Consider the following 15,329-nt stretch of genomic DNA (forward strand, 5'->3'; position numbering starts at 1 on the left):
ATGCGCCAAAACATAATAATAATATAATAATAGTATTAAAGCGTATCAACCACCGGTTCACTAATGACTCCGGCAAAACGAGACACGTAAGCGAGTCATATTTCTAAACGCCGTATTCCTAATAAATAATACAAATGCGATATAAAACTGTACTCACGAAGTATGCTGATTTTATGCGTGTCGATGACTTTATCGAACACGCTGTTACTGATGGACTGGCACGTAGCCACAACGTAGCTCTGTCCGGTCGGTACGACAAACGACACGTTGGATTTGGTTATCCAGCTGGACTGCGAGGCTGGCACATTAGTGGACGTACTGTTTTCTTCCAGTTCACCGGCCACCGTCCATTTTATTAGCGCCGCTGGATTGCTGCGGCCGGTCTCGCAGCTTAGGGTTATCATTTCTCCTTGTTTAGCTTCATCTGGTCCCCTGATACGGACGTGATTCGGGCCGACTGCGCGTGCGCCATGTTGAGATTTAAGTTATGTATTAGGTGGGTTATGTTAACATATCGATATTAATAATTAAATGAATTGATTGATTACCACTATCGTAATACCTCCCAATACCAGACACCCACTCATTATACTTGCACAACGTAAATATTATATCAACACATCCGGTATTACAAATCGTATTTCTTACGCATTTGGATATCATCAGGTTTTTGCCCAAACCAAAAAACCATACTAATACGGATATTTCTTAAAATAAATTGTATTTATTTATCAATGACTAAATTTGATTTTTAAACTAATATGAATTTTATAATAATTCAAACTTGGTAGCATAGATGTAAGTAAAAAAAAAATATATGTAAACGCTCCATAATGTTTAAATATCAACCTCACGTGAACATAATGAAGAATTCAAATATGTTTAGTGATTTTTTTTATCATATTACTAGAGGTCAATGGTTTTTTATAATAGTAGACTACCCCCATTGGGAAAACTATCGCCTGTTCATGCGCGTGAATCCAGTGAGTTGAAGACTTTTACTTACACGAGCATGAGCTTTAAAATTGAAGTGATAGAACGCCATCACTAATACAATGGACTCGTCCTCGCTCATGATAACATACATTAAAAGCACAAAATCACTTGAAATAATAACAATATATTGAACTTCTAAAGTCAGCTGGCACTACATTAGATGGACATTATCTGTGTATCCAGAAGTCTGCGATTTTAGGTGATGAACAAAAATCAACAGCTTTACGATTTCTAACTGCCATCCGAAAATTATAGTCAACATACTAATATTAATATTTAATAGATGGATATTCCAAAACAAGAAATCATACTTTTGATAAGAATGACGTTATGTATGTATTTATTACTTCCATTAGTAATCAAGCAATATTTCAGAATAACAAAACCAAGGAGATGTATAGCTAAAAACAAATATCTCACTAATTAATAATTATATTATTTAATTATATTATACTATGGTGCGTATTTCGAGATAATACAAACCAAATATCAAATTATACATTTTAATTATAAATAGTAATATTGAACTTACTGTAGGAAACAAATTTATTGAAATAAGAAATAAATTAACGTTTTATGCTTCAACAATATACTTTTATTGGTGCATTTTATTCCATCGATAAAGATGTTTTTATTAGAAATAATATTGTATTAGATAGATAAAAAAATGTTAACTGCTTTTACTAATTTTATATTAAAAAATAAACGAATCTAAATTAACTGAAAAAAATACGCTAATGGTACACGCAGTACATAATCACTACTAGGATTTTACATCACGCTTTAAAAACATAAAAATATGCATTTGAAAAAAAGCCTATAATATTATGTTCTAGAATACGTGTTAGAATAATAGCTTAAAGCATTATTATAGCTACCTATGTAATTCATGTTTATTTAAATAATTTATAATTTATATTGAGTTAATAAAATATTTTAACTATTTCTTACATAATACCTATATTATACGCGTTGGTAATAAGAAAACAGAAATCAAATTCATAATCGCAGTTAAATGGCTGCTGCAGTTTGGTGCAATATTCCATAGTGCACCGACTAATGAGACAAAGTAAACGTTATTGCTTGCACATATACTTATTAAATTTAATCTGAACAACAGCCAACATCAAGTTACTATTTGGATATATAATATGTAACATAATATTTAGGATACATGTACAAGGAGTATTGTCGGATATCGCGAATCGACGTATCTATAGATATTATTTAGGTCTCTTGCGGAAGTCTTAATTTTCGCCCTTATTAATTTAAGAGCCATGAACGGTTTAAAAATCTTATGCGATAAAATAACTATTAAAATGGACGAATACTCAAGTTGCTATTTTGCGTATAATTTGTGTTAGTTACACAAAAGTAGGTTCACCACACATTTAAAATATGGAGTGTAATACGAAGCTCAATCAAAAATTAATATTATAGTAATTTTAAAATTGCACTTTATCTAAAAATACCGAGAGGAACACAATAACTCACTGTTCTCCCTAAACACATACACTTATAAATACAAAAGTACAAACTATTTTTCAAACCAAAGATTTATCTTTTTGTTTTTTTTATAACTCTATGTTATTTTTTTATAATAATCAAAACGTAAAACAAGAAATGAAATAGATGTTAATTTTTTTTTGAGGTTGAAAGTAATATAGTTAATTTTCTTTGTTTATAAATTGATGTGTGATAACTGGAACTTAAACTTCGACATCACTATGTTATGTATATTATATTTTAATAAATCCAAACCAGTTGATTGAATATATTATCGTGGTATCCTCTTATCGTTAAATTTTGGAAATTCCGATAACAGCAATAATATTAATTAACTATTGATACGATCAAGAACAATAATTTGTTTGTGAAAACATCGCCACTAGATGAAAGAGACACACCGATAGCCCTCCCCCCCCCCCCGCATAAAATGCACTTCAATATCAATATTCTACTCATTGATGCACAACAAAATATGAATTCATTCACATAATTTGAGGTAAAATAAACATGGCATGTATAACATATAGTGTGTACATGCATTGAGCTCAACCAACACAGATTTTAATTACACTGGAAATGAAAAAAATAACACTTACATGACACTGAGAGTACAACGTCAGCATATTGAGGAAGTGGGCTAATTGAGTTTTTTGCTTCACAGCGAAATCTTGCGCTGTTGTCCGAAACATTAGCTATGAATGAGTACGTGCTCTCCGACACTTTTTCCGTTGTACTGAAATTTGTGTTAGACGTGATTATTATTCAAGAAAACTATACACACATAAAAATGTTATAATATTATGTACACAGTTAATAGGAACACTCTAGTCGTATAACTACAACAATAATGTTTCCGAGATAGGATGATTGGATGAAAGAATAATGTGTCTAAATTATATTATAATATAAATATGTATAAACATTTATTCGATAATGTATTGTCTGTAGTGCATACAAAATATAACCGAAGTATGTAACTGAATATATTTATGCGAAAAGAACCACCGCTGAGAAATGCAAATAATATCCGCTTCGTATCAAATTGTGCGGTGGAGGTAGGTAGATACCTAATAATAGTGACGCGCATTAAAGGTACGGCGAAAAATATTTTATCGTAGGTTATGCGATTTGGATGTAATAAATCAAACTACTAAACAAAATACAATTTTGAAATAATAACGAATTGAAATGTGTGGATAATGTACCTGTAGTCGTTATGAATCAATTGGCCGTTTTTGAACCACGCAAGTTGTGATGGTGGATTTCCATTTCTCGATACGCAACGTAGCGACACATGTTGCCCTTTTTCCAAAATATCGCCTTCTGTGTATCCTTCGATGTGAGGAACTCCCGGTGGATCTAAGTAAATTACATTTCACGTATTTTGTATTTTAATATTTCAATATAAAATACTATAAAATATATATATATTACATAATAAAGTATCTGATACTTTGCAATAATTAGTTTTAGAGCTATAAACTGTTACAGTATATTATTGTTTGGTAAATAAAACATTGAAATTATCAAATAATATTTAGCGCGTTATTTATAAATTGCAATCTATCGTTCAGTTGAACAACTGCAGCCCACTATTCAGTTCAACTGTTGCTGCAGTAACCCTTATATTTTAAGAACGCTAAAAGTTCGTTCAAGTAAATAATTTATAAGTTATAACAACGTTATTGTTATGTACCTGCCTCGCGATATTTGTTAAATGCAAATAGATTATAGTTGGACGGTCGCAGGTCCTTTATTGACTGTTCTTTATTAATTATTACTATTATAAACGTTTGGTATTTGTGTACGAAAAGTTTGTTTGCTATAAATTTATGTTCAGCATAATGCAGTTTAATTTTTACTATTAATAGGTAAGTACTTGTATATTTTACGTTTTAGTTAGGTTAATTTTTCATAAAATGTTCAATATATTATGTGCTACATATATTCCTTGGATAATTTAGAACGATTAATTTTAGATTAACAAATTGTATTCCACAATTCACATAATGTTATATTAAAACGTTATTGTATTGGTTCAGGTAAAAAAAAAAACATGCCTCGTTTGCAAGTCCCTATAATAGTCTCACGTTTTATTATTTCATATAATGAATGTGAATTTAAACACATGATAGTACCTAAAATGTCTATTTTTCAAAATAAAAATATCACATTTTGGAAAAAGTTTTACAGAATCGTCTTATATATATAACGCATTTGTTAACTGCGTGTTTTAGTTACCTATATATTGCTGGTGATTATCCAAGAAATGTATTTCATTACTTTTATTCATATAAAATAGCGGTATAGTATAAAACCCAAGAAGTCGGAGCAAATAACGATTTATGTTTGGTTTATTTTTTCATTTTTAGTAAAATTAAAATAAGTCTTAATTGTTTATAAATGTTATTTATGATGTATTCAAACACAACTATTGTTATTGATAGGTATTAGCTAAGGTTAGATTAGTTATGTCTTTATTTCAAGGAATATCGAACATAAACAATTAATGCAAATCTCCTTTTATTAATTATGTAAATGTGACGAAACAAAAAAACAACATAATATTATGCACACTTTTGGTTCGCAAAAAAAATTAAAAATTGGTTGAGGTCTCACGATAATTGTGAACTATTATAATGTACAACAAATAATATTATATTCAATTGAATAATATTATGTATTGAAACACATTATTTTTATTTAATTATACATTAAAATTGTATTTTGAACGGTTTTTATATGGTTTATTTAACAAATTAAATATTTATCATATTATTGAACTAAATAAATTGGTATTACGTGTACAGAATTCATACTATTCAGCATTATCAAATAATAACAACTGGCAATTTTTATATTAATCGATTTGCATAGACTTTGAATGGCAATCATGAAATGAAACTAAGAAAAATCAGCAAGCTAATATAGGTAAATGATCAATAAAAGTTATTATTATGGCAACCCCTCCAAAAATAATTTGAAACTAAAGTATAAAACACGACAATATTACAATATATTAAGACTGTGTTTGATTTTCTTTGGCTGTCGGTGATATACATTTTATAATTTATTGATTTTATGATTTTATAGTCCAACGGTGATTAGAATGTAATGGTTATAATTATTTTTCATCGTTAGAATTTAATCGCAGAATCTTTCGTATAAACTTGGACTGAATAAACTAATATTACGCCACTTATTTTGTACCATTATTAGGGTAGGTATTATAGTAATAATTTAATGAAGGTTTAACAAAACATATATTATCATCATCTGCAGATTGAGTCTGAATTCCAAAACCGATAGTCTAGTGAAACGGAGCACTTTCAATGATAGGTACCTACTCTTTAAAATCAAATTTATATTAATATACGAATACGGCATGCAGATAATGGAATACACAATATTGTGGAATGTGAATAATTTCGTAGATGCTGCCGGATAATAATATATTTTATACTATCGAAAGGTATGAGATAGATAGGTACCTACTACAACTACAGTGCTACGCATCGTTAAATACTACGAGACAGTACATAATGTTTAAATAGTGTGTACCGACTCAATGCTGGAAAATAATATGATAGTTTTTAGAAACATATTATTAAACCGACGATCATTGTGTGTAAAATAATAAACTTATGGAAACTCACATAAAACCCTTATCTGAACGGTGGTTGAAAGCGGATCCGACAGAGCTTGGTGATGAGCTTCGCATTTGTATTTCACACGGTCGTCGTTCGACTTAGCGGTTACTTTTATTCGGCTTCGGACGGTGAACAGTTTTAATTTTGTCTGGTCCGCGGTTTCTTCACTTATGTTATCGGACCGTTGCTCTGGTAAATAATAATACAAAAAAAAAAAATAATGGTATACCTATTGAGTGTATGTTTTTAAATATAAATAACATTTTTAATGATTCATTGTCGTCATTATCGTCGTCTTGTCGTCACAATATTATTATTGATTTGTTTATTGAGCACCATATGGACATTGAATGTGATTCAAGTCCGTTCAAAGTAGGTAGGTATACATAATAATAATAATAATAATAATAATATAGGTACTCACCGGGATTGATTTCTTCATCGCCGCGAAACCATACTATTCTCGAAGCCGGTTTAGAGTTTCGAGCTACACACTCAATAGAAACCTCGTGGTTTTCTTGCACTTCCAATTTTGAGCCTTCGGATGTGTTTATAATTTCTACGGACGAAGGCGGCGCTGTTCAAACAATATTCAGTTCACATGTTAGACATTACCATCGAAGTAAAAATTAAGTTGATGATTTCAACCTTATGTTTGTAATCAAAAATGGGCTGTAGAAAAACAGAGAAGACAATTTATACTACGCAACCCCTCTCCCCCCCCCCCCAATTAATTGTATGGATAAATAATAATGATAAGCAATGATAGTAAGTTTATTATACAATTGCTTAAATGTTATTTGACAGTAAAAACATGTTTAACATATTTATTTATTACTGCGAGCGGGGTTCGTCATTTATGATTTATAATAATTCATGTGTTAGCCTTAAACTTATTTTTTATGGTATAACAAACATCTGGCTTTATCCCCTCTGGGATTTTAAACATAAAATGACACAATTAGACTAAAGGATAACAAACTAAAATACTTTTGCTCTCTAATAAAATTATTAAATTTGTTTAAAAAAAAATAATATTTTTATTTAGTGAAAATGATAAATTTGATTCGTTATTATAATTTATCAACGCGTATTTATGCGATGGATTTTGAAATGTGGTTGTCGAAACATAATAACATTGTGCTTTGTAGTGTGAATAAAAAAAAGAATTATTACTTTACAATATTTTTCTTAGGTTTCAATAAACAAATTGCAAGGTAAACGGTAGTATTATATTATTAATTTAAACGCGTCATTTGATTGTAAAAAAAATATGTAAACATATACCGGAAATTAATACTTGGACGTTAACATTTTCGGGTCTTACGAAGGGTTTCGTTGTTTCAATTAAAACTTCTAAGGGTTTTGTAAATTATATATGCGTCGTAGTTACTCATACTTATATAAGTAAAATTTTCAAAAATAACTCGTCACCGACAAAATGTTAAATTATAACAATAGAATAAAACAGAAAAATATAAACATTTAAAACTATGGTGTAGGTAGGTATAGGTACCAAAATTCAATTTTGATGACAATTAAAAATATATTGCAATTATTATTGTTTCTTGAGTTCACGGTTAGGATTGATAATGATGATGATAATATATAATTGTATAGGACCAAACGAGTAATTATGCAATGAACTTCGTAGAAAAACGAATTATTATTTTTTGAATTAAATACAACATATATTTTTTAAGAATATTTAAATAAATTTCCAAATATATTCATAGTTTTATAATACACTTATATAAGCCTATATATTTTAAATAAGGGGCGTCTAATACAAACCAATTAATTGTAATACATGCGATGTTGTTCTTTTTTTTTTTTACTACCGAATTTTTGACTAGGTTAACATAATATTATGAAAAAAATATAATTATAGGTTCAAAATATGATTCAATGTATTTAGAAATTAGAAACCAATTAGTTTTATGTTAAAAGAAATAAAGTGTTTTTTTAAATATATTGGTTCTATATGTGCACTAACCATTGATTTTAACATTTATAGAAGCCGTTATTTAAAATGTAGAATAAACATGTATGTATTTATTAAATGGTGATTATACGACGATAAAATAGAATTTAAGTAGAAACGAATAAATAGAGTTAAAAAAAAAAAATGATTGCCCTTACTTGGCTAATTAATTAAAAATTGCATTATACCTACGTGGGAAAACATGGGAAATATACCTATTTATATAATCATCAAATTAAAGTTAATTAATATTTTTATTAGTTCTACTTTTTCGTGAAAAAAAAAAATGAATTGCTGTTATTTTACGATTGCATTTCGTTTGAAATACTTATGTATTAATTAAATGTATAATATTATTATTATATATTATGTGTAATTTCCAATTTATTATAGTTTGTGGCATTAATACCGTACAAAAATATATTTTATGGTCTTTGAACTGATAAAAAATGCAGTGTGAGTAATAATACACGATATAACGATGTAGTATAACTTTTAAATCATCACATATGACGTGTGGGTGTGAAATATTTAAAAAGCGCATTATTTCCTCGAATTCAAGTATCCGGAAAATAGCTTTGTTACGCCGGTGTGAGCGACTGGATAAAAATCGGGTTATTAGTAATGCATGGTATAAAAAGAAGGTGTACTCATTATACCTAAAAAAAAAACAAATCGACTCGTTAAACAGCCCACACAATAGTATGTATATAGCATACTGCAATAGGCACTGAACAATTACGGGGCAAGTAACGTGTGTAGTGTGTACCCAAATATAATATATACTTTTTTCTCGAAAATCTCGAAGAAGTTATTTAGTGCGTTTTAATCGTACGCCTACCTCCGTCTCAGTAATCAGTCAATTGAAACGAAATTTAGGCGTCATAGTTATTTATTTATTATTATTATATATTATATAGGCACTATTGGTCAGCAAAAATAAATTAGTTTTTCCCAAAGATGAAGAACAAAAAAAAAATTAAAAGACGATGTGAACTCTGTACAATAATTATTCACTATTGACATACTTATTGAAAATAATTAAACAAAATAAGTAGGTAGGTATACAAATATGTCATCAGATCAACAGCTTTTTTAACAGAAAAAAAACAGAAAAGAATGACGTAGTAAGTATCACAATAATATACAATGTTATTATACTAGATTGGAGCTAATAAGTGTATTTTCTCCTGTTAGCGTATACATATTTTTAACAAAAAATCGTTGTGGCTAGTAGAAAAAAAAACAAAATAAATATCATAGGGCAACGGTTATGTTAATTCATACGATCCTATACAACTCTATTTATGTAAATACTGGTTAAAAATATTGGGTTCTGCAGGTGTGTGTGTGTTTGAGCGCTAGAAAAATAATATTATAATGATTACGATCAAAATCTGTGATTGTATTCAGTGGTTTTTTTCGAAGCTACGGACTTAATTAATTTTATTCCGTCGCTACTGTTACCACATATTTAAATTTTATCGATTTTTGTTCGTACGAAACGACAAACACAATAATTATGTATATACGGGGCTCTTGTGACGATAAACTAAACTGATGTATGCGTATATAACGTATACCATACTATATATATAACCTAACCTTTCTATATATATAAAACGATGTATATGTATTTACAGCGTTTATGATTTGACAGCGTACAGTCAATAATGTGATTAAAAATTCAGACTGAACGGATTCAATTTAGCAGAAGTCCCTAATAATTGTCGGGCACGTTAAAATATTTTCATTGGAAACTGTACGTATACGGGCATGTATTATGAAACTTAAAACGGCAGTGATGCGGCGATGATACTCACTCAGGACGGACAACGTGGCCGATGATCTAATTGGTTTGCTCCCCGCCGCCGGCCCGGGGCTCACTTGACACTGGTACAGCGCATCATCCGTTATTGTCACATTTCTGACAAGTAAATTGTACACCCCATTTCCGGCATCGGTCATCATAGAGTGCCTCGGATGTCCCGGTATTTCGGCTGCATAACCTGAAATTGAGACATATTATTATTATTATTATTATTATAAGTGTTTTTATTGCCGTGCCGATTTTTTTTCCGTGCACATTTTTGCCCTCTATATACAGTAAATTTCTGGACGTCCCCTGCCGGCCGGCCAGACGATTCACTGCGGCTATTAAAAAAGGTCGACATTCTGTCCGAAATAATAACATTTGCATAACGCGATTAACCTACCCAGAGCTAAACCGTCTTTAGTCCACTGGACATCACCAGTGAGGTCGTCGATTTCGCAGAGCAACGTCACATTCGAACCTTCTCGAGCGTTAACGTTTTTCGGTTCCACCCTGAACTTTTGCTGTTTGAACGTCGTCACTATATAAACAAGAAACGAAAAATTTTAATTATATCATCAAAGTCACAATATTGCGTGTTTTAATCACTATATTTTTTTATAGATCGTTACGACGAGATAACAATATTATAATAGGCGCAATACAATGAAATCGACAATTCGACCAACGACAACGGATATTATTTTATTTTTTTTTTTTGAGTTAATTATATTATAACCTCGTACAATGGATTGGATTATATTTCTAGTTCACTTGTATTATAATAGTGTCCACTGTAGTCTTAAATATAACACAATAATATAGATACGTTTAAAAAAGCAAAATGAGCACATTATTAACCGTTTCTGTTTACGTCCCACCAGCGTTGTCACAATATTATTATATTATACTTGACGGGGAACGATGATAATATCTAATCGTAAACGAAATCCCGTTAACGAGGATAAAAGTGATAAATAAACGAACTTAAATGATTCCAATCCAAGTGTATCAGACGATCGCGATTGTACAAACCATATACACCATGAATTGTTTACGATATTAATTGATGAATAATAATATAATATAATATGGGTGGTGTTTGCCACGGTTGCATTATTTTTTTCACGAACAATATATTGTGCACCATAATAATATTATATTATAAAAATACCCGAAAATAAAATGTAATTAAACGTGTTTCTAGAAGAAAAAAAAAGATGAGTAGGTACTTTTATGATGCTGTTTTATTGCGAAAAGTCAAGTTTGGGACGTCTTGTTGGATGGTTGTTTGTGATCTCGAACGTAATTAAAATTATTAATTGGATTTTTGAGATCATTATGTTATACCTTCTCGTAATTTCCAATATCAATATAGCATAATATTTTACATAGTATTTGAAGCTTATATAATACAATTAGCTTTATCTAACCGTTTATGCTTTGATATACAAACATCGTTTTCAATATTAAGTTAACACAATACATACTAAAATGTAGTATTACTACTGTATTACTACATACGTTTATAATGAATTACACGAAATCTGTTATAGGTGCATACATCTGTTTTATGCTGACATCGATTCGGAAGTTGCTATCACAGAATATTATAATAATTTGTAAACACACTTTATGAATAGTTCTGTAATACTATAATGGGTACTTTCTATTACTTATTATATATTTAAAGTATTTTTTACTGGAGTAAAAATATGCATAATGTTTAATTAAAACCGGTAATGTTTCATAATTTGATAATAATAATAATAATAATAATAATAATTGTAATAGTTGTGTATTTGACGTAAAAGTTTTACATTTAAATGTATTGTTATAACTTTTAAATAAAATTATAATAGTATAATATTATTACGTAATGTAATATTGTAAGTTCATAGTTTTGGTTAGTTGGATTCCATTTATGTGCAAGTAGGTGTATGATTAAAAATGAATTAGTTTAGATTAAGTATATTCAATTATTTTTTTTATTTTTCTGTTGTATGCTTAAACCACAGCTAGACCGGGCACAAATGTTAATTAACAAAAAAAAAACCCACATTTAGTATATTTTCACACGCCTAAAACGTAGTGCATGTAGGTACCTACATACTGCATAAGAAACCTGCTTTACGACGAATACGTAATTTTGAACATAATATAATATTATTATGTAAAAACCTGATTATGCGCACACCAATATAATAATAATAATAATAATAATATTTAAAATTATATAGGTGAATGACATTATAAAAACCATAATTGATTGACAAATGTTATAATTTTATTTAAATACAAAACGTTGCGCACAAACGTAGGTATCTCCGTATGTCTTAAAACAATGTTTATACGATATGTTTGTATTTTTATTACCACTGTTGAACGTGTTTTATAATAATAAAAAAATATATATATGGATAATGTTTCCATTCCGGTACAACTGTGGTTTCATGTTATAACCACGTTGCAGTTATGGTGTCTTATCGAATGCTTAAATCTTACGTGATGATTAGTGCATGGTCCATCTGTTTTGTTTCGGTTTAGCCTACGCATGTAAATGATCGATAAATAATTACTGTCTCGTGAGTGTCATTTTTTTCCACATTAAATAATCGATTTAAATTAATAACATCTGACGGTATTGTGTGTACGAACATAAAAATCGAGAGTAGTCGTTTTTTCTATATTTTTTCAAACATTGTAATTTATTATTGAAGTGTAAAGATTAAACAATTAAAAACCGCATAATTTATGCACTTTCCGGTGGCGTAGCCGGGATTATTGGGGCTGTAATGTTTATTTTAAGAATGGGTGTGTGTATTCTACTCCTGTAGAATTAAAAGTAAAACTATTATTTTCAAAACAAATCGTGAGAAACTTGATAATTGTGTATTATTTGGAAGGCGAAAACAATAATTGTATCCGGTTTTAATGGAAAATCTAGATTTAAAAATTAAGAGTATTATTTTTTGAAAAAATTAAAATAAATTGTATATAACTATAATATAAATTATGCGTGTGCCGTGTGCGGATGTAGCATACGAATTATATTTAAATAGCTTGAGATATTTTATTCAGTAGTGTATGTATGATAACGATTTGCCGTCTTCGTAATTAATAAATTAAAATACAAGTCTCGATCAAAATTACACGGTAAACAGGTAATCGTTAGACAACTTGCCTTGCTCACTTTTTTAAACATCTTCGATAGGTTCACATTAAACATTCATAGTTATCATATCATATTAAAGGCAAATGACCAATACAATACAAATTTAATCAATTTAATCTCAAAGAAACTTTTGTTTTTTTTATATAGCATAATCTTTTTAAGTTGAATGATAATTTTGTCAGTTTCTTGCTTTTTTTTTTTATTAATTACGTAATTGAGAACAATATTTGTTTAATTTGAAATACTCAAATTGTGACCCATATTGTCTATCTAATTTTCTAATATTGTCAATTTGATATTATTTAATCAACTGCATAAATGAAACATTTATGTGGCAAGTGGAATCAATGAGTTCGGGCCCCGTTGGCTACTACCCACCTCATCATAAGCTAAAATGTTTATAAATAATAAACTGTTGATTCGATATTCGATATTTAGTTTTCGAAATCCAAAAATATGTAATTAAGCCCAGTTTTAATGTCTAAAAAATAATGATATAAAAAAGGATTTAACATTTATAATTTTTAGAATCATTGTTAATCGTGTAATAATTAAGTTTAAAAATTGCATAAATCTAAAACTAATTTTATATATTATATAATATATTGTATACCTTTATTATTTATTTAGACTATAGTAGTATATTGTATATTATATCTAAAACTCTCATAACCTTGTCAATTAAAAAAATATTTTCTCTTGAATAACGAAAATTATCCAACAATAAATAGTAATTTTATTGTATAATATAATATTCTATCATTATGTAATACCACGTGGGCAATATTATGCTTGACGGCTCAAGTAACATAAAAAAAAACATGACATTTTTCCAATAAAATATTAATTTTACTATAATATTTCTGTTAAAAGGCAATAATTGTAATTATAAAACTATGAAGTTTCGTTTTTATCGCGAAGTAACAATGTTATTATAGTCTAGGATTATTAATTGTAATGGTTAATATCAAAACATTTTAATACCATCATTACCGCTTTATTATTCATTTATAAGATAATACAATAAATACGTATTTAATTTTACAAAGTTGATACTAGGAATTTATAATTATTTTATTTTACGGTCAAAGTTGTTAATAATTTTTATTTTTAAACAAACATGTAATGCATCGAATTCGACGTATAAAATATATATAATATAATATATTTGTTATATTTCAACGAAATAATTTCCTATCATACTTCCCATATTTCATTGTAGCAATTAAAATGTAAATTACTAATAACTAGGTACATTGAATAAGTATATTTAATTACATCGTAATTGGTAAATATATTTAATCTGAATTATGTAAATATTGACGCGAAAACATTCTCATGCAACTGTTATATTTATACGTACAATACGTTTCAAGCACACTATTTTTTTTTTAACAGCGTTGTACTATACAGTTAAGTCATTGCAGATTGCAAAACTAATACATTTTGAATTTTTGAAATTAATATAATTTCAAACACATTTTGTGGGTCCCTATGTCAGAATTTTGTACGAATGAAAGTACCCGTACATGTACATAATACATTTCTGTACGTTAGTATCTACCTACTACCCACACATTTTGAGAAAAGTAAAAGCATTTAATAACGATCATATTATTATAATGATTTTCCGCTTTACAACATGTATCGACTCTCACAGTATTCAAAGTAAAAAATATATAAACTGACCTCATACATACACAAAATGTGTATTTTTAAATATTAAAATAAAGACCGGTCTTCTATTAATTACTAAAACAGCTCGAAAGAGGCATCATAAATGTACATATGGTAAGCAGCTGGAACCGTCTCTAACCGAGAGTGTATACCTCGTCAAGATGTGTGCGATACGAAACCACACGGTATTATTATTATTATTATTATTATCAAGTGTCTACGTGGGAGAGGGGTGTTTAAAAAAACAACACAATATTTTGTTGACGTTTAACGGAGTTATTATGCGAAAATCGTACGGCCCAAATGTACTATTTTTATATATGTACAACATAATACGTACATGGCTAATAATACATCGGACCAATTTGGAGTGAGTCTTAAGTAGGGGTCGTGGTTTTTTTTTTCACTCTCCGTCTGAGATTGAATGTCAAAAGGGCGTTAAAATATAATATGGAGTACAACGCGTGTGTTGCAAGTGTGTGAAACCACACGCATCGATGAGTGAAAGGAAAACGCCAATAATAT

General features: G+C 28.9%; 1 protein-coding gene across 1 annotated transcript in view; it reads right to left on the reverse strand.

The window, feature by feature from the left end:
• LOC100167052 (nephrin) overlaps nucleotides 1-15,329 on the reverse strand; it is a 48,592-nt gene that overhangs the window by 17,912 nt on the left and 15,351 nt on the right. Inside the window, exons 2-8 of the mRNA XM_001942934.5 lie at nucleotides 10,356-10,493; nucleotides 9,963-10,148; nucleotides 6,580-6,732; nucleotides 6,162-6,344; nucleotides 3,711-3,864; nucleotides 3,102-3,238; nucleotides 158-457 (exon numbers count right to left, since the gene is read on the reverse strand). Coding sequence (XP_001942969.2) covers nucleotides 158-457; nucleotides 3,102-3,238; nucleotides 3,711-3,864; nucleotides 6,162-6,344; nucleotides 6,580-6,732; nucleotides 9,963-10,148; nucleotides 10,356-10,493 — 1,251 coding nt within the window. The remainder of the gene's footprint in view (nucleotides 1-157; nucleotides 458-3,101; nucleotides 3,239-3,710; nucleotides 3,865-6,161; nucleotides 6,345-6,579; nucleotides 6,733-9,962; nucleotides 10,149-10,355; nucleotides 10,494-15,329) is intronic.

Source organism: Acyrthosiphon pisum, chromosome X, assembly GCF_005508785.2.
Source record: "Acyrthosiphon pisum isolate AL4f chromosome X, pea_aphid_22Mar2018_4r6ur, whole genome shotgun sequence".
Taxonomy (NCBI): domain Eukaryota; kingdom Metazoa; phylum Arthropoda; class Insecta; order Hemiptera; family Aphididae; genus Acyrthosiphon; species Acyrthosiphon pisum.